A 27,593-nucleotide genomic window follows, 5' to 3' on the forward strand; every position below is an offset into this window, starting at 1 on the left:
TTAATATTTTGTGGAATAACCCTTGTTTGCAATTACAGCTAATAATCGTCTTTTATAAGACCTGATCAGGCCGGCACAGGTCTGTGGAGTTATCTTGGCCCACTCCTCCATGCAGATCTTCTCCAAGTTATCTAGGTTCTTTGGGTGTCTCATGTGGACTTTATTCTTGAGCTCCTTCCACAAGTTTTCAATTGGGTTAAGGTCAGGAGACTGACTAGGCCACTCCAACACCTTGACTTTTTCCCTCTTGAACCAGGTTTTCTTGGCTGTGTGCTTTGGGTCGTTGTCTTGTTGGAAGATGAAATTACGACCCATCTTAAGATCCTTGATGGAGGAGCGGAGGTTCTTGGCCAAAATCTCCAGGTAGGCCGTGCTATCCATCTTCCCATGGATGCGGACCAGATGGCCAGGCCCCTTGGCAGAGAAACAGCCCCACAGCGTGATGCTGCCACCACCATGCTTGACTGTAGGGATGGTATTCTTGGGGTCGTATGCAGTGCCATCCAGTCTCCAAACGTCACGTGTGTGGTTGGCACCAAAGATCTCGATCTTGGTCTCATCAGACCATAGAACCTTGAACCAGTCTGTCTCAGAGTCCTCCAAGTGATCATGAGCAAACTGTAGACGAGCCTTGACATGACGCTTTGAAAGTAAAGGTACCTTACGGGCTCGTCTGGAACGGAGACCATTGCGGTGGAGTACGTTACTTATGGTATTGACTGAAACCAATGTCCCCACTGCCATGAGATCTTCCCGGAGCTCCTTCCTTGTTGTCCTTGGGTTAGCCTTGACTCTTCGGACAAGCCTGGCCTCGGCACGGGAGGACACTTTCAAAGGCTGTCCTGGCCGTGGAAGGCTAACAGTAGTTCCATAAGCCTTCCACTTACGGATGATGCTCCCAACAGTGGAGACAGGTAGGCCCAACTCCTTGGAAAGGGTTTTGTACCCCTTGCCAGCCTTGTGACCCTCCACGATCTTGTCTCTGATGGCCTTGGAATGCTCCTTTGTCTTTCCCATGTTGACCATGTCTGAGTGCTGTTCACAAGTTTGGGGAGGGTCTTAAATAGTCAGAAAAGGCTGGCAAAAGAGATCTTTAATCCACACATGTGAAGCTCATTATTCTTGGTGCCTGAACTACTTCTTAATACTTTAGGGGGACCAAACAGAATTCTTGTGGTTTGAGGGGTTGAATAATAAATGACACTCTGAATTAACTTTTAACGTTTTTAAAAAAAACAAAAAACAAAAAAAAAATTTGCTGCAGTGCATTTCCCACTTCCAGGCTGATCTACAGTACAAATGTCACAATGCCAAGTTAATTCCGCATGTGTCAACCAGCTAAATCTGCAGGGGGCTGAATACTACTTGTAGGCACTGTATCTGTTCCTTCCTTCGTTGTTTTGCCGCCTTCAGTCTGAATTTACAATGTGCACATTGTAATAAGGAAAACCACTGCATGAACAGGGGGTCCGTGGATGTGAGCGGCACTGTACATGGAGCAGTTGGCTGTGTATGTTGCCCCTCCCCAGCTCATACATGTCCTTTATCACTCCCTTCTCATTCTGCCGCCCGTGTCTTGCTTTAGCCCCCGTCTCCCTATCGCCGCGCACCGCTTCTTTTCCGCTTCCATCTGATCCCGGAGCTCTTCTTCTGCTGGATCCATCTCATTCGCTTCATCGTAGCCGCTAGAAACACCTAGGGGATGTTTGGGAGGTGATAAACGTTTGGCGCCAAAATTTCCATCTTGACAGAAGGACATGACATAGTAAGAGTGCGGTGACTGCAGGGCAGCCGGAGAGAGCGGCGTGGGTTGTGCGAGAGTGGAAAGGGTTGAGCGAGAGCGGCGTGGGTAAGGGAAAGGCGGTGTGGGTTGTGCGAGAGCAGCGTGGGTAAGGGAAAGGCGGTGTGGGTTGTGCGAGAGTGGCGTGGGTTGTGCGAGAGCAGCGTGGGTAAGGGAAAGGCGGTGTGGGTTGTGCAAGAGTGGCGTGGGTTGTACGAGAGTGGCGTGGGTTGTACGAGAGCGGCGTGGGTAAGGGAAAGGCGGTGTGGGTTGTGCGAGAGTGGCGTGAGTTGTACGAGAGTGGCGTGGGTTGTACGAGAGCGGCGTGGGTAAGGGAAAGGCGGTGTGGGTTGTGCGAGAGTGGCGTGGGTTGTGCGAGAGTGGCGTGGGTTGTGCGCAAGCGGCGTGGGTAAGGGTAAGGCGGTGTGGGTTGTGCGAGAGTGGCGTGGGTTGTGCGAGAGCAGCGTGGGTAAGGGAAAGGCGGTGTGGGTTGTGCGAGAGTGGAAAGGGTTGTACGAGAGTGGCATGGGTTGTACGAGAGCGGCGTGGGTAAGGGAAAGGCGGTGTGGGTTGTGCGAGAGTGGCGTGGGTTGTGCGAGAGTGGCGTGGGTTGTGCGCAAGCGGCGTGGGTAAGGGAAAGGCGGTGTGGGTTGTGCGAGAGTGGCGTGGGTTGTGCGAGAGCAGCGTGGGTAAGGGAAAGGCTGTGTGGGTCGGACGACAGTCTTGAAAGAGCAACGTGGATCGTGCGAGAGAGGCGGCCCATAACGCAGCGGGGTCTTCCCGCGGGTAGAAGGGTGGGACACTATACGGTACATAGATTGTACACCGACCCTTACACTATTACATGGGGGCTCTGTGACTGTGGGGGAAATCTATGGAGACGTGACTGACAGCTGTGTTGACACTGTGGTCGTTCTATTAGGGGGCACCGTGGCCGTTCTATTACAGGGCACCGTGGCCGGTCCATTAGGGGGCACCGTGGCCAATCCATTAGGGGGCACCGTGGCCGGTCCATTAGGGGCACCGTGGCCAGTCTATTAGGGGGCACCGTGGCTGGTCTATTAGGGGGCACCGTGGCCGGTCTATTACAGGGCACCGTGGCCGTTCTATTACGGGGCACCGTGGTCGTTCTATTAAGCGGCACCGTGGCCAGTCTATTAGGGGGCACCGTGGCCGTTCTATTACGGGGCACCGTGGCCGTTCTATTAGCGGCACCGTGGCCGTTATATTAGGGGGCACCTTGGCCGTTCTATTAGCGGCACCGTGGCCGTTATATTAGGGGGCACCGTGGCCGGTCTATTACGGGGCACCGTGGCCGTTCTATTAGGGGGCACCGTGGCCGTTCTATTAGGGGGAACGTGGCCGTTCTATTAGGGTGCACCGTGGCCGTTCTATTAGGGGGCACCGTGGCCATTCTATTACGGGGCACCGTGGCCTGTCTATTAGGGGGCACCGTGGCCGGTCTATTAGGGTGCACCGTGGCCGGTCTATTAGGGGGCACCGTGCCCGGTCTATTAGGGGGTACCGTGGCCGTTCTATTAGGGGGCACCGTGGACGTTCTATTAGGGGGCAACGTGGCCGTTCTATTAGGGGGCACAGAGGCCGGTCTATTAGGGGGCACCGTGGCCGGTCTATTAGGGGGCACTGTGGCCGTTCTATTAGGGGGCACTGTGGCCGGTCTATTAGGGGGCACTGTGGCCGGTCTATTAGGGGGCACAGAGGCCGGTCTATTAGGGGGCACCGTGACCGGTCTATTAGGGGGCACTGTGGCCGTTCTATTAGGGGGCACTGTGGCCGGTCTATTAGGGGGCACTGTGGCCGGTCTATTAGGGGGCACTGTGGCCGGTCTATTAGGAGGCACTGTGGCCGGTCTATTAGGGGGCACTGTGGCCGTTCTATTAGGGGGCACTGTGGCTGGCTATATATTTTAGGTCAGTATTACACTTGCAGGAGAGGAAAGTGTAAAACTCCTCACAATCCACAAGGTGATTTTTGCGCCTCCTTCAGGTGTAGGAAGGTACTGATTCTCCTTGCAGGTTTATGGGGTGTTATCGTTTTCAGGGAAAAAAAGTATATACATTAACTCTCCTTAAGAAGAACTGTCTCCCTAGTTTTATGGATTGGATATTGTCTTTCAGGGTTTCTGCTTATAGGGGGCACTAGTGAGGCAGTTTCCTTCAGGACGAGAGATGATTTACACGCTGCAGATTGGGGACGGCTGCTTAGGATGCGCGCAGTGTCTCGGATGGCGGGGCTGTGTCTCGGACGGTGGCGCTGTGTCTCGGACGGTGGCGCTGTGTCTCGGACAGTGGCACTGTGTCTCAGACAGTGGCGCTGTGTCTCGGATGGTGGCGCTGTGTCCTGGACGGTGGCGCTGTGTCCTGGACGGTGGCACTGTGTCTCGGATGGTGTGTCACGGACGGTGGCGCTGTGTCTCGGACGGTGGCGCTGTGTCTCGGACGGTGGGGCTGTGTCTCGGACGGCGGCGCTGTGTCTCGGATGGCGGGGCTGTGTCCCGGACGGTGGTGCTGTGTCCTGGACGGCGGCGCTGTGTCTCGGACGGTGGCGCTGTGTCCTGGACGGCGGCGCTGTGTCTCGGATGGCGGCGCTGTGTCCTGGACGGTGGTGCTGTGTCTCAGATGGCGGCGCTGTGTCCTGGACGGTGGTGCTGTGTCTCGGATGGCGGCGCTGTGTCCTGGACAGTGGTGCTGTGTCTCGGACGGCGGCGCTGTGTCCTGGACGGTGGCGCTGTGTCTCGGACGGTGGGGCTGTGTCTCGGACGGCGGCGCTGTGTCTCGGATGGCGGGGCTGTGTCCCGGACGGTGGTGCTGTGTCCTGGACGGCGGCGCTGTGTCTCGGACGGTGGCGCTGTGTCCTGGACGGCGGCGCTGTGTCTCGGACGGTGGTGCTGTGTCCTGGACGGCGGCGCTGTGTCTCGGACGGTGGTGCTGTGTCCTGGACGGCGGCGCTGTGTCTCGGACGGTGGCGCTGTGTCCTGGACGGTGGTGCTGTGTCTCGGATGGCGGCGCTGTGTCCTGGACGGTGGTGCTGTGTCTCGGACGGCGGCGCTGTGTCCTGGACAGTGGTGCTGTGTCTCGGACGGCGGTGCTGTGTCCCGGACGGTGGCGCTGTATCCAGTATAGCGGCGCTTACCTTGTGCCGCCTGCTGCATCCTCCGCTGCTCCACGGCCGCCTTCAGATGATCTGTCCGGGAAGACACAGGGAAGAAATCAGTTTCTGCAGTCAGCGAGACGTTCCCCGGTCTCCGCTCCGATCACAAGCTGATCTGTCGCATTCAGTCATTTCTTAGCTGTAATGCTGGAAAGTGGCTGACAACCAGCAGAGCCGACGCTCCGGTGCCCAGGGTTGTCATCCACCGCATCATCTACGTATAGAGACACCCTCCCGTGTGTGACGGCCTCAGAGGGAGCGATCATGGCGAGCAGTGGTTGTCACCCACTCGTTCCGGGAACCAACATAATAATGTAATGAAAAAATGTCCGCTTAGTTCCATTCACTCCAGTGGAGCAGAGCTGCAATGCCCGACTCAGCCATGTACACGGGTGGCGCTGTCTTTGTTTATTTAATCTTCTACTTCCCTATAAATGCCTCCATTAACCAGAGATATTACAAGACGGGACCTGACTGGAGAAATCCATAAGACACTAGCAATAGTGTTAACCCTTCCCTGTCCCCCCACATTGACACCTGAGCAGAACCCCGGTGTCAGAAACGAGAAGAAGCGGCTGCGAGAGGAGAGATTCCAGGTTTGTGACGTTAGAAGTCCAGGACTTGTAGAGCTGCAACAGTGCAGAGCAATGATGAGAGTGGTAGTGACGCGGTATTTGTTCAGTATGCTGGCCTGAGATGCAGCACCAGTAGTGACCGCACACTTGGTGCGCTACAGGACCGGCATCTGCTCATCCAGAGCTGCTGATGCACAGGTTACTCCAGAGTAAGTGACACTAATAGAGGCGCCAACAAGGTCCCTTAAAATTCCTGCGAGCGCTTCTGTACATAACACTATTATATACAAAGTATCTGCTACATACACATAGTATCAGCTATAGAGAAACACCTGTGGATGTTTATTAATGCACACCTGAAACACACCGCTTCTTTGTGCAGCATCATGGGAAAGTCTAAAGAAGTCAGCCAAGATATCAGGAAGAGAATTGTGGACTTGCACAAGTCTGGCTCATCCTTGGGTACAATTTCTGGATCAATGAAGGTGCCTCGTTAATCTGTACAAAGAATTATACGCAAGTACAAACAAGATGGGAATGTCCAGCCATCATACCGCTCAGCAAGGAGATGGGTTCTGTGTCCCAGAGATGAACGTGCTTTGGTCCGACATGTGCATATCAACCCAAGGACAAAAGCAAAAGACCTTGTGAAGATGATGGCGGAAGCTGGTAAGATTGTGTCAATATCCACAGTGAAACGAGTACTGTATCAACATGGGCTGAAAGGCCACTCTGCCAGGAAGAAGCCATTACTCCAAAAGAAGCATAAAAAAGACAGATTAATGCTTGCAAATGCACACAGGAACAAAGATCTTAATTTTTGGAGACATGTCCTGTGGTCTGATGAAACTAAAATTTAACTTTTTGGGCATAATGACCATCGTTACGTTTGGATGAAAAAGGGAGAAACTTGGAAGCTTAAAAACACCATCCCAACTGTGAAACATGGGGGTGGCAGCATCATGTTGTGGGGTTGTTTTGCTGCAGGAGGGACTGGTGCACATCACAAAATAGATGGTATCATGAGAAAAGAAGATTATGTGGCAATACTGAAGCAACATCTCAAGACATCAGCCAGGAAGTTACAGCTCGGGCAGAAATGGGTCTTCCAAAATGGACACTGACCTGAAGCATACTGCCAAAATGGTAACAAAGTGGCTTAAGGAAAACAAAGTCTATGTTTTGGAGCGGCCATCACAAAGCCCTGATCTCAATCCTATTGAAAATTTATGAGCAAAGCTGAAAAGGCTGCGAGCGCCGAGCAAGGTGACCTACAAACCTGGATCAGTTACACCAGATCTGTCAGGAGGAATCGGCCCAAATTCCGACCAACTATAGTGAGAAGCTGTGGAAGGAGATCCCAAACACCTGACCCAAGTCATTCAGTGTAAGGGCAATGGCACCAAATACTAATGAAATGGATGGAAACTTCTGACTTTGCAGTAAGTAATAAAAATGCCTTGAAACCTTCTCTCTCTCATTATTCCGGCATTTGGCAAATATTAAACATTATGGTAAAATCCTAATTGTCCTAAAACGGGAAAGGTTTATTCTGATTTCATGTCAGATATTGAGAAGAACCTGCAGATGTGTCTTTATATATAGTGTATGGAAACTTCTGGTTTCAACTGTATATACACATAGTATCCGCTATATACACGTATCCGCTATATACACGTAGTATCCGCTATATACACATAGTATCCGCTATATACACGTAGTATCCGCTATATACACGTAGTATCCGCTATATACACGTAGTATCCGCTATATACACGTAGTATCCGCTATATACACATAGTATCCGCTATATACACGTAGTATCCGCTATATACACATAGTATCCGCTATATACACATAGTATCCGCTATATACACGTAGTATCCGCTGTATACACGTAGTATCCGCTATATACACGTAGTATCCGCTATATACACATAGTATCCGCTATATACACGTAGTATCCGCTGTATACACGTAGTATCCATTATATACACGTAGTATCCGCTATATACACATAGTATCCGCTATATACACGTAGTATCCGCTATATACACGTAGTATCCGCTATATACACGTAGTATCCGCTATATACACTTAGTATCCGCTATATACACATAGTATCCGCTATATACACATAGTATCCGCTATATACACGTAGTATCCGCTATATACACATAGTATCCGCTATATACACGTAGTATCCGCTATATACACGTAGTATCCGCTATATACACGTAGTATCCGCTATATACACATAGTATCCGCTATATACACGTAGTATCCGCTATATACACATAGCATCCGCTATATACACGTAGCATCCGCTATATACACATAGTATCCGCTATATACACGTAGTATCCGCTATATACACATAGTATCCGCTATATACACGTAGTATCCGCTATATACACGTAGTATCCGCTATATACACGTAGTATCCACTATATACACATAGTATCCGCTATATACACGTAGTATCCGCTATATACACGTAGTGTCCGCTATATACACATAGTATCCGCTATATACACATAGTATCCGCTATATACACGTAGTATCCGCTATATACACGTAGTATCCGCTATATACACGTAGTATCCACTATATACACATAGTATCCGCTATATACACGTAGTATCCGCTATATACACATAGTATCCGCTATATACACTTAGTATCCGCTATATACACATAGTATCCGCTATATACACATAGTATCCGCTATATACACATAGTATCTGCTATATACACGTAGTATCCGCTATATACACGTAGTATCCGCTATATACACATAGTATCCGCTATATACACTTAGTATCCGCTATATACACGTAGTATCCGCTATATACACATAGTATCCGCTATATACACATAGTATCCGCTATATACACGTAGTATCCGCTATATACACGTAGTATCCGCTATATACACATAGTATCCGCTATATACACTTAGTATCCGCTATATACACGTAGTATCCGCTATATACACGTAGTATCCGCTATACACACGTAGTATCCGCTATATACACGTAGTATCCGCTGTATACACGTAGTATCCGCTATATACACGTAGTATCCGCTATACACACGTAGTATCCGCTATATACACGTAGTATCCGCTGTATACACGTAGTATCCGCTATATACACGTAGTATCCGCTATATACACATAGTATCCGCTATATACACGTAGTATCCGCTATATACACGTAGTATCCGCTATATACACGTAGTATCCGCTATATACACGTAGTATCCGCTATATACACGTAGTATCCGCTATATACACATAGTATCCGCTATATACACGTAGTATCCGCTATATACACGTAGTATCCGCTATATACACGTAGTATCCGCTATATACACATAGTATCCGCTATATACACTTAGTATCCGCTATATACACGTAGTATCCGCTATATACACGTAGTATCCGCTATATACACGTAGTATCCGCTATATACACTTAGTATCCGCTATATACACGTAGTATCCGCTATATACACATAGTATCCGCTATACACACGTAGTATCCGCTATATACACGTAGTATCCGCTATATACACATAGTATCAGTTTTTGCCCTCTGACCTCCCCTCCCCCTTCTCACTTTTCGCCGTCCTCCTACATTATTCGCTTTTCTACTTTCAGTAACTTTCTGACTGTCATTTTATAGTAAGATAATATCTTTCCACGATTCCTTCCGGCAGCCGCAGCGCTGAGTGGATGATTGATGGGTGGACTTGATGGGTGGACCCCGGCCAAGCGCTGAGCGTCCAGCAGGTCCTCCTCACACCCCCCGCAGCGCAGCTCCCACACTCCTCACTTATCATTTGGATCAGATCCAAGGGAACAAAAGCTCTTTACATCTTTAGATGATAAATTATGTCCATTATTAATACAATTGTAAGTGCCCTGATCAACAGTAGGGAGGAGGACATCTCCCTTCAGTCCCATCTCTTCCTCCTCCTCCAGACTCCTGTCACCCGTTCTCCTCCCTCCAGACTCGCCTGTCCTTCTCCTCCATCCAGATTCGCCTGTCCTTCTCCTCCATCCAGACTCCCCTGTCCTTCTCCTCCATCCAGACTCCCCTGTCCTTTTCCTCCATCCAGACTTCCCTGTCCTTCTCCTCCATCCAGACTACTCTGATCTTCTCCTCCCTCCAGACCCCTCTGTCCTTCTCCTCCCTCCAGGCTCCCCCTGTCCTTCTCCCTCCAGACTACTCTGATCTTCTCCTCCCTCCAGACTCTTCTGTCCTTCTCCTCCCTCCAGACTCTTCTGTCCTTCTCCTCCCTCCAAACACCTCTGTCCTTCTCCTCCCTACAGTCCCCTCTGTCCTTCTCCTCCCTCCAGACTCTTCTGTCCATCTCCTCCCTCCAGACTCTTCTGTCCTTCTCCTCCCTCCAGACACCTCTGTCCTTCTCCTCCCTACAGTCCCCTCTGTCCTTCTCCTCCCTCCAGACTCTTCTGTCCTTCTCCTCCCTCCAGACTCTTCTGTTCTTCTCCTCCCTCCAGACACCTCTGTCCTTCTCCTTCCTACAGTCCCCTCTGTCCTTCTCCTCCCTCCAGACTCTTCTGTCCTTCTCCTCCCTCCAGACTCTTCTGTTCTTCTCCTCCCTCCAGAAACCTCTGTCCTTTTCCTTCCTACAGTCCCCTCTGTCCTTCTCCTCCCTCCAGACTCTTCTGTTCTTCTCCTCCCTCCAGAAACCTCTGTCCTTTTCCTTCCTACAGTCCCCTCTGTCCTTCTCCTCCCTCTAGACTCCTCTGTCCTTCTCCTCACTCCAGACCCCCGTCTTCTTTCTCCCTCCAGACCCCTGTGTCCTTCTCCCTCCAGACTCTTCTGTCCTTCTGCTCCCTCCAGACCCCTTTGTCTTCATTCACCCTTCAGACCCCTCTGTCCCCTTCCTCCCTCCAGACTCCTCTATCCTTCTCCCTCCAGACCCCTGTTCTTCTCCTCCCTCTAGACTCTTCTGTCCTTCTCCTCCCTACAGACCCCTCTGTCTTCCTTCTCCCTCCAGACCCCTCTGTCCTCCTCCCTCCAGACCCCTGTACTACTCCTCCCTCTAGACTCCTGTCCTTCTCACTCCAGACTCCTCTATCCTTCTCCATCCTAAAGACCCCTTTGTCATTACATTTTAGAATAAGTTATGTCCATTATTAATACAATTGTAAGCACAATGATCAGATATAGGGAGGAGGACATTTCCCCCAGACCCCTCTGTCCTCCTCTCTCCAGACCCCTCTGTCCTTCTCCTCTCTCCAGACCCCTCTGTCCTTCTCCTTCCTCCAGATCTCCTGTCCTTCTCCTCCCTCCAGACTCCTATGTTCTCCTTCTCCCTCCAGATCCCGTCCTTCTCCTCCCTCCAGACCCCTGTTCTCATTCTCCCTCCAGACCCCTCTGTCCTTCTCCTTCCTCCAGACCCCTCTGTCCTTTTCCTCCTTCCAGACCCCTATGTTCTCCTTCTCCCTCCAGATCCCCTGTCCTTCTCCTCCCTCCAGATCCCTCTGTCCTCATTCTCCCTCCAGACCCCTCTGTCCTTCTCCTCTCTCCAGACCCCTCTGTCCTTCTCCTCTCTCCAGTCCCCTCTGTCCTTCTCCTCTCTCCAGTCCCCTCTGTCCTCATTCTCCCTCCAGTCCCCTCTTTCCTCATTCTCCCTCCAGACCCTTCTGTTCCTCTCCTCCCACCAGACTCCTCTGTTCTCATTCTCTCTCTAGACCCCTCTGTCCTTCTCCTCCAACCAGACTCCTCTGTTCTCCTTCTCTCTCTAGACCCCTCTGTCCTTCTCCTCCCACCAGACTCCTCTGTTCTCCTTCTCTCTCTAGACCCTTCTGTCCTTCTACTCCCACCAGACTCCTCTGTTCTCCTTCTCTCTCTAGACCCCTCTGTCCTTCTCCTCCCACCAGACTCCCCTGTTTTCCTTCTCTCTCTAGACCCCTCTGTCCTTCTCCTCCCACCAGACTCCTCTGTTCTCCTTCTCTCTCTAGACCCCTCTGTCCTTCTCCTCCCACCAGACTCCTCTGTTCTCCTTCTCTCTCTAGACCCCTCTGTCCTTTTCCTCCCTCCAGACCCCTATGTTCTCCTTCTCCCTCCAGATCCCCTGTCCTTCTCCTCCCTCTAGATCCCGTCCTTCTCCTCCCTCCAGACTCCTCTGTTCTCCTTCTCTCTCTAGACCCCTCTGTCCTTCTCCTCCCACCAGACTCCCCCGTTCTCCTTCTATCTCTAGACCCCTCTGTCCTTCTCCTCCCACCAGACTCCTCTGTTCTCCTCCTCTCTCTAGACCCCCCTGTCCTCCTCCTCCCACCAGACTCCTCTGTTCTCCTTCTCTCTCTAGACCCCTCTGTCCTTCTCCTCCCACCAGACTCCCCCGTTCTCCTTCTCTCTCTAGACCCCTCTGTCCTTCTCCTTCCACCAGACTCCTCTGTTCTCCTCCTCTCTCTAGACCCCCCTGTACTTCTCCTCCCACCAGACTCCTCTGTTCTCCTTCTCACTCTAGACCCCTCTGTCCTTCTCCTCCCACCAGACTACTCTGTTCTCCTCCGCTCTCTAGACCCCCCTGTCCTTCTCCTCCCACCAGACTCCCCCATTCTCCTTCTCTCTCTAGACCCCTCTGTCCTTCTCCTCCCACCAGACTCCCCCGTTCTCCTTCTCTCTCTAGACCCCTCTGTCCTTCTCCTCCCACCAGACTCCTCTGTTCTCCTCCTCTCTCTAGACCCCTCTGTCCTTCTCCTCCCACCAGACTACTCTGTTCTCCTCCGCTCTCTAGACCCCCCTGTACTTCTCCTCCCACCAGACTCCTCTGTTCTCCTTCTCTCTCTAGACCCCTCTGTCCTTCTCCTCCCACCAGACTACTCTGTTCTCCTCCGCTCTCTAGACCCCCTGTCCTTCTCCTCCCACCAGACTCCTCTGTTCTCCTTCTCTCTCTAGACCCCTCTGTCCTTCTCCTTCCACCAGACTCCCCCGTTCTCCTTCTCTCTCTAGACCCCTCTGTCCTTCTCCTCCCACCAGACTCCTCTGTTCTGCTCCTCTCTCTAGACCCCCCTGTCCTCCTCCTCCCACCAGACTCCTCTGTTCTCCTTCTCTCTCTAGAACCCTGTCCTTCTCCTCCCACCAGACTCCCCCGTTCTCCTTCTCTCTCTAGACCCCTCTGTCCTTCTCCTCCCACCAGACTCCTCTGTTCTCCTCCTCTCTCTAGACCCCCCTGTACTTCTCCTCCCACCAGACTCCTCTGTTCTCCTTCTCTCTCTAGACCCCTCTGTCCTTCTCCTCCCACCAGACTACTCTGTTCTCCTCCGCTCTCTAGACCCCCCTGTCCTTCTCCTCCCACCAGACTCCTCTGTTCTCCTTCTCTCTCTAGACCCCTCTGTCCTTCTCCTCCCACCAGACTCCCCCATTCTCCTTCTCTCTCTAGACCCCTCTGTCCTTCTCCTCCCACCAGACTCCCCCGTTCTCCTTCTCTCTCTAGACCCCTCTGTCCTTCTCCTTCCACCAGACTCCTCTGTTCTCCTCCTCTCTCTAGACCCCTCTGTCCTTCTCCTCCCACCAGACTACTCTGTTCTCCTCCGCTCTCTAGACCCCCCTGTACTTCTCCTCCCACCAGACTCCTCTGTTCTCCTTCTCTCTCTAGACCCCTCTGTCCTTCTCCTCCCACCAGACTACTCTGTTCTCCTCCGCTCTCTAGACCCCCTGTCCTTCTCCTCCCACCAGACTCCTCTGTTCTCCTTCTCTCTGTAGACCCCTCTGTCATTCTCCTCCCACCAGACTCCCCCGTTCTCCTTCTCTCTCTAGACCCCTCTGTCCTTCTCCTCCCACCAGACTCCTCTGTTCTCCTTCTCTCTCTAGACCCCTCTGTCCTTCTCCTCCCATCAGACTCCTCTGTTCTCCTTCTCTCTCTAGACCCCTCTGTCCTTCTCCTCCCACCAGACTCCTCTGTTCTCCTCCTCTCTCTAGACCCCCCTGTCCTTCTCCTCCCACCAGACTCCTCTGTTCTCCTTCTCTCTCTAGACCCCTCTGTCCTTCTCCTCCCACCAGACTCCTCTGTTCTCCTCCTCTCTCTAGACCCCCCTGTCCTTCTCCTCCCACCAGACTCCTCTGTTCTCCTTCTCTCTCTAGACCCCTCTGTCCTTCTCCTCCCACCAGACTCCTCTGTTCTCCTTCTCTCTCTAGACCCCTCTGTCCTTCTCCTCCCACCAGACTCCTCTGTTCTCCTCCTCTCTCTAGACCCCCCTGTCCTTCTCCTCCCACCAGACTCCTCTGTTCTCCTTCTCTCTCTAGACCCCTCTGTCCTTCTCCTCCCACCAGACTCCTCTGTTCTCCTTCTCTCTCTAGACCCCTCTGTCCTTCTCCTCCCACCAGACTCCTCTGTTCTCCTTCTCTCTCTAGACCCCTCTGTCCTTCTCCTCCCACCAGACTCCTCTGTTCTCCTTCGCTCTCTAGACCCCTCTGTCCTTCTCCTCCCACCAGACTCCTCTGTTCTCCTCCTCTCTCTAGACCCCCCTGTCCTTCTCCTCCCACCAGACTCCTCTGTTCTCCTTCTCTCTCTAGACCCCTCTGTCCTTCTCCTCCCACCAGACTCCTCTGTTCTCCTCCTCTCTCTAGACCCCTCTGTCCTTCTCCTCCCACCAGACTCCTCTGTTCTCCTTCTCTCTCTAGACCCCTCTGTCCTTCTCCTCCCACCAGACTCCTCTGTTCTCCTTCTCTCTCTAGACCCCTCTGTCCTTCTCCTCCCACCAGACTCCTCTGTTCTCCTTCTCTCTCTAGACCCCTCTGTCCTTCTCCTCCCACCAGACTCCTCTGTTCTCCTCCTCTCTCTAGACCCCTCTGTCCTTCTCCTCCCACCAGACTCCTCTGTTCTCCTCCTCTCTCTAGACCCCCCTGTCCTCCTCCTCCCACCAGACTCCTCTGTTCTCCTTCTCTCTCTAGACCCCTGTCCTTCTCCTCCCACCAGACTCCCCCGTTCTCCTTCTCTCTCTAGACCCCTCTGTCCTTCTCCTCCCACCAGACTCCTCTGTTCTCCTCCTCTCTCTAGACCCCCCTGTACTTCTCCTCCCACCAGACTCCTCTGTTCTCCTTCTCTCTCTAGACCCCTCTGTCCTTCTCCTCCCACCAGACTACTCTGTTCTCCTCCGCTCTCTAGACCCCCCTGTCCTTCTCCTCCCACCAGACTCCTCTGTTCTCCTTCTCTCTCTAGACCCCTCTGTCCTTCTCCTCCCACCAGACTCCCCCATTCTCCTTCTCTCTCTAGACCCCTCTGTCCTTCTCCTCCCACCAGACTCCCCCGTTCTCCTTCTCTCTCTAGACCCCTCTGTCCTTCTCCTCCCACCAGACTCCTCTGTTCTCCTCCTCTCTCTAGACCCCTCTGTCCTTCTCCTCCCACCAGACTACTCTGTTCTCCTCCGCTCTCTAGACCCCCCTGTACTTCTCCTCCCACCAGACTCCTCTGTTCTCCTTCTCTCTCTAGACCCCTCTGTCCTTCTCCTCCCACCAGACTACTCTGTTCTCCTCCACTCTCTAGACCCCCTGTCCTTCTCCTCCCACCAGACTCCTCTGTTCTCCTTCTCTCTCTAGACCCCTCTGTCATTCTCCTCCCACCAGACTCCCCCGTTCTCCTTCTCTCTCTAGACCCCTCTGTCCTTCTCCTCCCACCAGACTCCTCTGTTCTCCTTCGCTCTCTAGACCCCTCTGTCCTTCTCCTCCCACCAGACTCCTCTGTTCTCCTCCTCTCTCTAGACCCCCCTGTCCTTCTCCTCCCACCAGACTCCTCTGTTCTCCTTCTCTCTCTAGACCCCTCTGTCCTTCTCCTCCCACCAGACTCCTCTGTTCTCCTCCTCTCTCTAGACCCCTCTGTCCTTCTCCTCCCACCAGACTCCTCTGTTCTCCTTCTCTCTCTAGACCCCTCTGTCCTTCTCCTCCCACCAGACTCCTCTGTTCTCCTTCTCTCTCTAGACCCCTCTGTCCTTCTCCTCCCACCAGACTCCTCTGTTCTCCTTCTCTCTCTAGACCCCTCTGTCCTTCTCCTCCCACCAGACTCCTCTGTTCTCCTCCTCTCTCTAGACCCCTCTGTCCTTCTCCTCCCACCAGACTCCTCTGTTCTCCTCCTCTCTCTAGACCCCCCTGTCCTCCTCCTCCCACCAGACTCCTCTGTTCTCCTTCTCTCTCTAGACCCCTGTCCTTCTCCTCCCACCAGACTCCCCCGTTCTCCTTCTCTCTCTAGACCCCTCTGTCCTTCTCCTCCCACCAGACTCCTCTGTTCTCCTCCTCTCTCTAGACCCCCCTGTACTTCTCCTCCCACCAGACTCCTCTGTTCTCCTTCTCTCTCTAGACCCCTCTGTCCTTCTCCTCCCACCAGACTACTCTGTTCTCCTCTGCTCTCTAGACCCCCCTGTCCTTCTCCTCCCACCAGACTCCTCTGTTCTCCTTCTCTCTCTAGACCCCTCTGTCCTTCTCCTCCCACCAGACTCCCCCATTCTCCTTCTCTCTCTAGACCCCTCTGTCCTTCTCCTCCCACCAGACTCCCCCGTTCTCCTTCTCTCTCTAGACCCCTCTGTCCTTCTCCTCCCACCAGACTCCTCTGTTCTCCTCCTCTCTCTAGACCCCTCTGTCCTTCTCCTCCCACCAGACTACTCTGTTCTCCTCCGCTCTCTAGACCCCCCTGTACTTCTCCTCCCACCAGACTCCTCTGTTCTCCTTCTCTCTCTAGACCCCTCTGTCCTTCTCCTCCCACCAGACTACTCTGTTCTCCTCCGCTCTCTAGACCCCCTGTCCTTCTCCTCCCACCAGACTCCTCTGTTCTCCTTCTCTCTCTAGACCCCTCTGTCATTCTCCTCCCACCAGACTCCCCCGTTCTCCTTCTCTCTCTAGACCCCTCTGTCCTTCTCCTCCCACCAGACTCCTCTGTTCTCCTTCTCTCTCTAGACCCCTCTGTCCTTCTCCTCCCATCAGACTCCTCTGTTCTCCTTCTCTCTCTAGACCCCTCTGTCCTTCTCCTCCCACCAGACTCCTCTGTTCTCCTCCTCTCTCTAGACCCCCCTGTCCTTCTCCTCCCAACAGACTCCTCTGTTCTCCTTCTCTCTCTAGACCCCTCTGTCCTTCTCCTCCCACCAGACTCCTCTGTTCTCCTCCTCTCTCTAGACCCCCCTGTCCTTCTCCTCCCACCAGACTCCTCTGTTCTCCTTCTCTCTCTAGACCCCTCTGTCCTTCTCCTCCCACCAGACTCCTCTGTTCTCCTTCTCTCTCTAGACCCCTCTGTCCTTCTCCTCCCACCAGACTCCTCTGTTCTCCTCCTCTCTCTAGACCCCCCTGTCCTTCTCCTCCCACCAGACTCCTCTGTTCTCCTTCTCTCTCTAGACCCCTCTGTCCTTCTCCTCCCACCAGACTCCTCTGTTCTCCTTCTCTCTCTAGACCCCTCTGTCCTTCTCCTCCCACCAGACTCCTCTGTTCTCCTCCTCTCTCTAGACCCCCCTGTCCTTCTCCTCCCACCAGACTCCTCTGTTCTCCTTCTCTCTCTAGACCCCTCTGTCCTTCTCCTCCCACCAGACTCCTCTGTTCTCCTTCTCTCTCTAGACCCCTCTGTCCTTCTCCTCCCACCAGACTCCTCTGTTCTCCTTCTCTCTCTAGACCCCTCTGTCCTTCTCCTCCCACCAGACTCCTCTGTTCTCCTTCGCTCTCTAGACCCCTCTGTCCTTCTCCTCCCACCAGACTCCTCTGTTCTCCTCCTCTCTCTAGACCCCCCTGTCCTTCTCCTCCCACCAGACTCCTCTGTTCTCCTTCTCTCTCTAGACCCCTCTGTCCTTCTCCTCCCACCAGACTCCTCTGTTCTCCTCCTCTCTCTAGACCCCTCTGTCCTTCTCCTCCCACCAGACTCCTCTGTTCTCCTTCTCTCTCTAGACCCCTCTGTCCTTCTCCTCCCACCAGACTCCTCTGTTCTCCTTCTCTCTCTAGACCCCTCTGTCCTTCTCCTCCCACCAGACTCCTCTGTTCTCCTTCGCTCTCTAGACCCCTCTGTCCTTCTCCTCCCACCAGACTCCTCTGTTCTCCTCCTCTCTCTAGACCCCCCTGTCCTTCTCCTCCCACCAGACTCCTCTGTTCTCCTTCTCTCTCTAGACCCCTCTGTCCTTCTCCTCCCACCAGACTCCTCTGTTCTCCTTCTCTCTCTAGACCCCTCTGTCCTTCTCCTCCCACCAGACTCCTCTGTTCTCCTTCTCTCTCTAGACCCCTCTGTCCTTCTCCTCCCACCAGACTCCTCTGTTCTCCTTCTCTCTCTAGACCCCTCTGTCCTCCTCCTTCCACCAGACTCCTCTGTTCTCCTTCTCTCTCTAGACCCCTCTGTCCTTCTCCTTCCACCAGACTCCTCTGTTCTCCTCCTCTCTCTAGACTCCTCTGTCCTCTTCCTACACATTATTCTGGCAGCAGATAGTTTCCCAGAGAATAAAATTATTGGCAGTTGGAAATCAAACATTGCAGATCCTTCTCTCCCAGAGCACCATGCCTCCTCCCCGAAATCACCTCCCGTGAGTCAGTCAGGAGGTCCTCCTGCACATTAGGCTGTTATCCGGTCTGACGTGAGCAGGTTTGAGGGACTTTAGTCTAATGTGCATGGGGCCTTAAGTAACGCTCTGATCTTTGCAGTTGGGGGGACGATTAGTAACTTATCAGCTGACCCATGTCAGGATGTCAGCTATGGAGCGGGAGTGCGGTCGCGGACTGGTTATTACCGCAGGGAAACGTGCAGCCACGGACCGGCCATTACCGCAGGGAAACGTGCAGCTGCGGACCGGCCATTACCAAAGGGGAAACGTGCAGCCACGGACCGGCCATTACCGCAGGGAAACGTGCAGCCGCGGACCGGCCATTACCGCAGGGAAAAGTCCAGCGCGGACCGGCCATTACCAAAGGGGAAACGTGCAGCCACAGACCGGCCGTTACCAAAGGGGAAACGTGCAGCCGCGGACCGGCCATTACCAAAGGGGAAACGTGCAGCCACAGACCGGCCATTACCAAAGGGGAAACGTGCAGCCACAGACCGGCCATTACCGCAGGGAAAAGTCCAGCGCGGACCGGCCATTACCAAAGGGGAAACGTTCAGCAGCGGACCGGCCATTACCGCAGGGAAACGTGCAGCCAAGGACCGGCCATTACCAAAGGGGAAACGTGCAGCCGCGGACCGGCCATTACCAAAGGGGAAACGTGCAGCAGCGGACCGGCCATTACCGCAGGGAAACGTGCAGCCAAGGACCGGCCATTACCGCAGGGAAACGTGCAGCCGCGGACTGGCCATTACCACAGGGAAACGTGCAGCCAAGGACCGGCCATTACCAAAGGGGAAACGTGCAGCCAAGGACCGGCCATTACCAAAGGGGAAACGTGCAGCCAAGGACCGGCCATTACCAAAGGGGAAACGTGCAGCCAAGGACCGGCCATTACCGCAGGGAAACGTGCAGCCAAGGACCGGCCATTACCAAAGGGGAAACGTGCAGCCGCGGACCGGCCATTACCAAAGGGGAAACGTGCAGCCGCGGACCGGCCATTACCAAAGGGGAAACGTGCAGCAGCGGACCGGCCATTACCGCAGGGAAACGTGCAGCCACCGTCCGGCCATTACCGCAGGGAAACGTGCAGCCGCGGACCGGCCATTACCGCAGGGAAACATGCAGCTGCGGACCGGCCATTACCACAGGGAAACGTGCAGCCACGGACCGGCCATTACCGCAGGGAAACATGCAGCTGCGGACCGGCCATTACCAAAGGGGAAACGTGCAGCCACGGACCGGCCATTACCGCAGGGAAACGTGCAGCCAAGGACCGGCCATTACCAAAGGGGAAACGTGCAGCCAAGGACCGGCCATTACCAAAGGGGAAACGTGCAGCAGCGGACCGGCCATTACCGCAGGGAAACGTGCAGCCAAGGACCGGCCACTACCAAAGGGGAAACGTGCAGCCGCGGACCGGCCATTACCAAAGGGGAAACGTGCAGCAGCGGACCGGCCATTACCAAAGGGGAAACGTGCAGCAGCGGACCGGCCATTACCGCAGGGAAACGTGCAGCCAAGGACCGGCCATTACCGCAGGGAAACGTGCAGCCAAGGACCGGCCATTACCAAAGGGGAAACGTGCAGCCGCGGACCGGTCATTACCAAAGGGGAAATGTGCAGCAGCGGACCAGCCATTACCGCAGGGAAACGTGCAGCCACGGACCGGCCATTACCAAAGGGGAAACGTGCAGCAGCGGACCGGCCATTACCGCAGGGAAACGTGCAGCCAAGGACCGGCCATTACTGTAGGGAAACGTGCAGGAAAAGGACCGGCCATTACCAAAGGGGAAACGTGCAGCCGCGGACCGGCCATTACCAAAGGGGAAACGTGCAGTAGCGGACCGGCCATTACCACAGGGAAACATGCAGCCACGGACCGGCCATTACCACAGGGAAACATGCAGCCACGGACCGGCCATTACCACAGGGAAACATGCAGCCACGGAGTGGCCATTACCGCAGGGAAACGTGCAGCCAAGGACCGGCCATTACCGCAGGGAAACGTGCAGCCAAGGACCGGCCATTACCACAGGGAAACATGCAGCCACGGACCGGCCATTACCGCAGGGAAACGTGCAGCCAAGGACCGGCCATTACCAAAGGGGAAACGTGCAGCCGCGGACCGGCCATTACCAAAGGGGAAACGTGCAGCCGCGGACCGGCCATTACCAAAGGGGAAACGTGCAGTAGCGGACCGGCCATTACCACAGGGAAACATGCAGCCACTGACCGGCCATTACCACAGGGAAACATGCAGCCACGGACCGGCCATTACCACAGGGAAACATGCAGCCACGGAGTGGCCATTACCGCAGGGAAACGTGCAGCCAAGGACCGGCCATTACCGCAGGGAAACGTGCAGCCAAGGACCGGCCATTACCACAGGGAAACATGCAGCCACGGACCGGCCATTACCGCAGGGAAACGTGCAGCCAAGGACCGGCCATTACCAAAGGGGAAACGTGCAGCCGCGGACCGGCCATTACCAAAGGGGAAACGTGCAGCGGCGGACCGGCCATTACCAAAGGGGAAACGTGCAGTAGCGGACCGGCCATTACCACAGGGAAACATGCAGCCACTGACCGGCCATTACCACAGGGAAACATGCAGCCACGGACCGGCCATTACCACAGGGAAACATGCAGCCACGGAGTGGCCATTACCGCAGGGAAACGTGCAGCCAAGGACCGGCCATTACCACAGGGAAACATGCAGCCACGGACCGGCCATTACCGCAGGGAAACGTGCAGCCAAGAACCGGCCATTACCAAAGGGGAAACGTGCAGCCGCGGACCGGCCATTACCAAAGGGGAAACGTGCAGCAGCGGACCGGCCATTACCGCAGGGAAACGTGCAGCCAAGGACCGGCCGTTACCGCAGGGAAACGTGCAGCAGCGGACCGGCCATTACCGCAGGGAAACGTGCAGCCGAGGACCAGCCATTACCAAAGGGGAAACGTGCAGCGGCGGACCGGCCATTACCAAAGGGGAAACGTGCAGCCACGGACCGGCCATTACCGCAGGGAAACGTGCAGCCACGGACCGGCCATTACCGCAGGGAAACGTGCAGCCACGGACCGGCCATTACCGCAGGGAAACGTGCAGCCACGGACCGGCCATTACCGCAGGGAAACGTGCAGCCGCGGACCGGCCATTACCGCAGGGAAACGTGCAGCCACGGACCGGCCATTACCAAAGGGGAAACGTGCAGCAGCGGACCGGCCATTACCGCAGGGGAAACGTGCAGCCAAGGACCGGCCATTACCGCAGGGAAACGTGCAGCCGCGGACTGGCCATTACCACAGGGAAACGTGCAGCCAAGGACCGGCCATTACCAAAGGGGAAACGTGCAGCTGCGGACCGGCCATTACCAAAGGGGAAACGTGCAGCCAAGGACCGGTCATTACCAAAGGGGAAACGTGCAGCAGCGGACCGGCCATTACCGCAGGGAAACGTGCAGCCAAGGACCGGCCATTACCAAAGGGGAAACGTGCAGCCGCGGACCGGCCATTACCAAAGGGGAAACGTGCAGCAGCGGACCGGCCATTACCAAAGGGGAAACGTGCAGCAGCGGACCGGCCATTACCGCAGGGAAACGTGCAGCCAAGGACCGGCCATTACCAAAGGGGAAACGTGCAGCCGCGGACCGGTCATTTAGAAAGGGGAAACGTGCAGCAGCGGACCAGCCATTACCGCAGGGAAACGTGCAGCCAAGGACCGGCCATTACCAAAGGGGAAACGTGCAGCAGCGGACCGGCCATTACCACAGGGAAACGTGCAGCCAAGGACCGGCCATTACTGTAGGGAAACGTGCAGCCAAGGACCGGCCATTACCAAAGGGGAAACGTGCAGCCGCGGACCGGCCATTACCAAAGGGGAAACGTGCAGTAGCGGACCGGCCATTACCACAGGGAAACATGCAGCCACGGACCGGCCATTACCACAGGGAAACATGCAGCCATGGACCGGCCATTACCACAGGGAAACATGCAGCCACGGAGTGGCCATTACCGCAGGGAAACGTGCAGCCAAGGACCGGCCATTACCACAGGGAAACATGCAGCCACGGACCGGCCATTACCGCAGGGAAACGTGCAGCCAAGGACCGGCCATTACCAAAGGGGAAACGTACAGCCGCGGACCGGCCATTACCAAAGGGGAAACGTGCAGCCAAGGACCGGCCGTTACCGCAGGGAAACGTGCAGCAGCGGACCGGCCATTACCGCAGGGAAACGTGCAGCCGAGGACCAGCCGTTACCAAAGGGGAAACGTGCAGCGGCGGACCGGCCATTACCAAAGGGGAAACGTGCAGCCACGGACCGGCCATTACCGCAGGGAAACGTACAGCCACGGACCGGCCATTACCGCAGGGAAACGTGCAGCCACGGACCGGCTATTACCGCAGGGAAACGTGCATCCGCGGACCGGCCATTACCGCAGGGAAACGTGCAGCCACGGACCGGCCATTACCAAAGGGGAAACGTGCAGCCGCGGACCGGCCATTACCAAAGGGGAAACGTGCAGCAGCGGACCGGCCATTACCGCAGGGAAACGTGCAGCCAAGGACCGGCCATTACCGCAGGGAAACGTGCATCCGCGGACCGGCCATTACCGCAGGGAAACGTGCAGCCACGGACCGGCCATTACCAAAGGGGAAACGTGCAGCCGCGGACCGGCCATTACCAAAGGGGAAACGTGCAGCAGCGGACCGGCCATTACCGCAGGGAAACGTGCAGCCACGGACCGGCCATTACCGCAGGGAAACGTGCAGCTGCGGACCGGCCATTACCAAAGGGGAAACGTGCAGCCACGGACCGGCCATTACCAAAGGGGAAACGTGCAGCCACGGACCGGCCATTACCGCAGGGAAACGTGCAGCCGCGGACCGGCAATTACCGCAGGGAAACGTGCAGCCGCGGACCGGCCATTACCGCAGGGAAACGTGCAGCCGCGGACCGGCCATTACCAAAGGGGAAACGTGCAGCCAAGGACCGGCCATTACCGCACGGAAACGTGCAGCCGCGGACCGGCCATTACCGCAGGGAAACGTGCAGCCGCGGACTGGCCATTACCAAAGGGGAAACGTGCAGCCAAGGACCGGCCATTACCGCAGGGAAACGTGCAGCCGCGGACTGGCCATTACCGCAGGGAAACAATCGACTGGAAATGTTCGGTAGTAAAAGTAACGAGCTGATATAAAAACACCACAAGATCGTAAAATGCTGGTGTCGTGTCCAGGGCTTTTCCTGGCCGTACTGCAGGAATGCGGAGCGCTGCCACCGACTCTTCACAAATCTAGAAGCGCGACTCCTTACAGTCAGAACACACAGACGTAGCAGAGCCGGTGCTGTAACTGGTACTGCAGTGACATGACCTTGTGCTACCTGTGGTTAATGGCTCATCTGCCATAGGGGTAGAACACACCAGTATACGGCTCCAGCACTGAACTAATTACTATTTTTATCTGGACAACATCCTAGCAGCTACCAGAAATGGCCACAAGGGGGAGCACGATACACATGGATATATAGGGGTTTTCTGCTGCTTGTAAATGTGGAGTCCACAATAAAAAAATGGAAAAACACAAATGCAGGGAGTCCCCGACTAACTATGACCCCTAATACAGGCCCCCGTCTATTTGTTCCTCTTCTTGCCATCGTCGGGCCAGGACTTATGGCTGTGTCCGGACCTCGGAGGTGACGGCGTGTCATAAAGTCGCATCGGCATCACAACATTATGAAACGCAGTCATCTACATGGACGCCGCCGGAGGTCCTGGCCTATAGTGAAGAGGCCGGAGATATAGCGAGTAACGGCGGAAAGAAGAGGATCAGCTGGAGAACTAACAGTTACAACAAAACAAAGAACCCTACACCCCTCCACTGTCTGCCCTCCGGCTCTATGCTCCAAACCGCCGAGCACCACATCTCCAACACCTCCAGCCGTGTCCATGTCCCAGAGGTCACTGCGCTTCAAACATGAGGGGCTCAAGACCCACAGTAACCACCAAGGCCTGGACAAGACCATGAATCCCCACCTGTACTGAAAAGGCTGGAGATGCAGCTCGCCGAAAGAAGAGGACCGTATGGTGGGTGGCAAAAAGCAGAGCAGCCATCTCATCATGTATCTGTGTGTACAGGGAGCTCCCCCTAGTGGTGACTGTAGACAGAATCTTATCATGTATCTCTGTATACAGGGAGCTCCCCCTAGTGGTGGCTGCAGACGGAATTCTTCATGTATCTCTGTATACAGGGAGCTTCCCCTAGTGGTGGCTGCAGACACAATCTTATCATGTATCTCTGTATACAGAGAGCTCCCCCTAGGGGTGACTGCAGACAGGATCTTATCATGTATCTCTATATACAGAGAACTCCCCCTAGTGGTGACTGCAGACAGGATCTTATCATGTATCTCTGTATACAGGGAGCTCCCCCTAGTGGTGGCTGCAGACAGAATCTTATCATGCATCTCTGTATACAGGGAGCTCCCCCTAGTGGAGGCTACAGACAGAATCTTATCATGTATCTCTGTATACAGGGAGCTCCCCCTAGTGGTGGCTGCAGACAGAATCTTATTATGTATCTCTGTATACAGGGAGCTCCACCTAGTGGTGGCTGCAGACAGAATCTTATCATGTATCTCTGTATACAGGGAGCTCCACCTAGTGGTGGCTGCAGACAGAATCTTATCATGTATCTCTGTATACAGGGAGCTCCCCCTAGTGGTGGCTGCAGACAGAATCTTATCATGTATCTCTGATTTTCGCTATATAAATCAAACATATAAGTTAATGGTCAGTATAATAAATTTGACAGTGCTCTCAATATGCCTGTCTGTGATGTCACTTGCAGTCCTATGTAATATCTACTACATTATCTGTGGTGTTACATAGGACTGCGGGCTGTTAGCCGTGGCATTACATAGGATTGCGGGCTGTTAGATGTTGGGTTACATAGGACTGCAGGTTACATCTCCACTATCTGTATGTTATCCCTGTGTTGGAGGGGTCGGGGGGCCGGGCGTGGCGTTGCGTACTGACGGATGGTTCTCATCAATACATAACTATTCCAGGAATGGATTTTCTATGATGAATTGGTTACAATTTCCATCAGTAAATGAGAACATTTGTGATTACGAGGTGTCTGGCGGGCCGGGCGGACGTCAGCCCCCTGATGCGGGCACCGCGTCCAAGAATCTAGGCACCTTCGGACAGAACTATTTCCATGTGTGCTACAGAAGATAAAATATGCCAGGTCCCTGGGGATGAAATCTGTGAGCCGCTATTTCCTAACTCAACTTCTAGAAGCTCTGGCCTGTAGAGGAGCAGGGTACAGATGAGCCTCGGCTGCTGCAGAACATCTCTATATTATGTCGTATCCAGAAGAGTTGTGGGCGCCATCTATGGGTAATAATTAATGAACGGTGACCCAGCTCAGTAGCCTTGTCTTCCAGGAGTCTGTGGTATCCTGACATCTTCCTTCATCAGATATTCAGCCTCTTGGTCTGTCCCTCCTCCATTCTTTACACTGCATTTCTGCTCCACTAGATACAGCTGTGATCAGTGACTGCAGCCGAGCTGCATTATCACCTGGGAAGTCTGACAATCGACTGTCAGCCCCATTACATACAGTGCTGAGTAGGTGAGGCTCACTGCAGACAGGTCAGAGGGGAGAGGCTCCTGCTGCAGACAGGTCAGAGGGGAGAGGCTCCTGCTGCAGACAGGTCAGAGGGGAGAGGCTCCTGCTGCAGACAGGTCAGAGGGGAGAGGCTCCTGCTGCAGACAGGTCAGAGGGGAGAGGCTCCTGCTGCAGACAGGTCAGAGGGGAGAGGCTCCTGCTGCAGACAGGTCAGAGGGGAGAGGCTCCTGCTGCAGACAGGTCAGAGGGGAGAGGCTCCTGCTGCAGACAGGTCAGAGGGGAGAGGCTCCTGCTGCAGACAGGTCAGAGGGGAGAGGCTCCTGCTGCAGACAGGTCAGAGGGGAGAGGCTCCTGCTGCAGACAGGTCAGAGGAGAGAGGCTCCTGCTGCAGACAGGTCAGAGGGGAGAGGCTCCTGCTGCAGACAGGTCAGAGGAGAGAGGCTCCTGCTGCAGACAGGTCAGAGGGGAGAGGCTCCTGCGGCAGACAGGTCAGAGGGGAGAGGCTCCTGCTGCAGATAGGTCAGAGGGGAGAGGCTCCTGCTGCAGACAGGTCAGAGGGGAGAGGCTCCTGCTGCAGACAGGTCAGAGGGGAGAGGCTCCTGCTGCAGACAGGTCAGAGGGGAGAGGCTCCAGCTGCAGACAGGTCAGAGGGGAGAGGCTCCTGCTGCAGACAGGTCAGAGGGGAGAGGCTCCTGCTGCAGACAGGTCAGAGGAGAGAGGCTCCTGCTGCAGATAGGTCAGAGGGGAGAGGCTCCTGCTGCAGATAGGTCAGAGGGGAGAGGCTCCTGCTGCAGACAGGTCAGAGGGGAGAGGCTCCTGCTGCAGATAGGTCAGAGGGGAGAGGCTCCTGCTGCAGACAGGTCAGAGGGGAGAGGCTCCTGCTGCAGACAGGTCAGAGGGGAGAGGCTCCTGCTGCAGACAGGTCAGAGGGGAGAGGCTCCTGCTGCAAACAGGTCAGAGGGGAGAGGCTCCTGCTGCAGACAGGTCAGAGGGGAGAGGCTCCTGCTGCAGACAGGTCAGAGGAGAGAGGCTCCTGCTGCAGATAGGTCAGAGGGGAGAGGCTCCTGCTGCAGATAGGTCAGAGGGGAGAGGCTCCTGCTGCAGATAGGTCAGAGGGGAGAGGCTCCTACTGCAGACAGATATCCTACAGCCAGACACTGGGCAGTGAGGAAGAGGAGGACATGAGAGATCCCCCGAGGCACAGAAGGTTTCTGTATGTACTGACTATTTTGTCTTATATTATAGAAATGGAAAAGAGCTACTTAAAGGGCTTGTCCAACATTAGGATGTGCGTGGTATAGGGGCTCCGTGCACTTCACCAGACACGAGCTGTGGTCACGGGAGGAATTAATTCTGACTTATGAAAATAGACTGATGAGCAAAAGGGTAACGATGTTGTGAACTTGTGACTTTCCGGCTCCACATCTCACCATCCACTTCTGCTGAACGTGAGACTCCCACCATGTTATAGACCTTCATCTTGGCTTCTCATACATACATCTGACTTGTGACTATGTAGCATATGATTAGTTCTGCAGATTCTCGTCATGTCGCTGCATTTTTACTGTTTTGCTCCTAAAAATTTAAATTGTAATTTGTATTATTTTGTTTGGCTTTCATACTTCTTGCTTTTGATCAGTCTCAAGCACATCTCCTCCGACATCTGATCCCAGGTCTCTTCTCCACGTTCCCATAGTTGATCCATACCGGTCGCCTCACTTGGGTCTGTATACAGCTATTTCTTTACCTCTACCCACAAGTGTTGGATTGGGTTGAGGTCTGGGGACTGTGAGGGCCGATCCAGCACCTCTGCTTCATTGTCATTGAACCATTTCTTTTCCAATCTCGATGTATGCTTCAGGTCGTTGTCCTGCTGGAACACCATGTCGTCCT

General features: G+C 54.5%; 1 protein-coding gene across 2 annotated transcripts in view; it reads right to left on the reverse strand.

The window, feature by feature from the left end:
- Window positions 1-27,593, reverse strand: part of KIF6 (kinesin family member 6) — a 642,838-nt gene that overhangs the window by 226,700 nt on the left and 388,545 nt on the right. For both annotated transcript variants that reach the window (XM_073671717.1, XM_073671718.1), the window contains exons 16-17: window positions 4,934-4,984; window positions 1,611-1,695 (exon numbers count right to left, since the gene is read on the reverse strand). In XM_073671717.1, coding sequence (XP_073527818.1) covers window positions 1,611-1,695; window positions 4,934-4,984 — 136 coding nt within the window. The remainder of the gene's footprint in view (window positions 1-1,610; window positions 1,696-4,933; window positions 4,985-27,593) is intronic.

The sequence above is a fragment of the Phyllobates terribilis genome, unplaced genomic scaffold, assembly GCF_046119375.1.
Source record: "Phyllobates terribilis strain yellow unplaced genomic scaffold, ASM4611937v1 Scaffold_3__8_contigs__length_932513732, whole genome shotgun sequence".
Classification (NCBI taxonomy): domain Eukaryota; kingdom Metazoa; phylum Chordata; class Amphibia; order Anura; family Dendrobatidae; genus Phyllobates; species Phyllobates terribilis.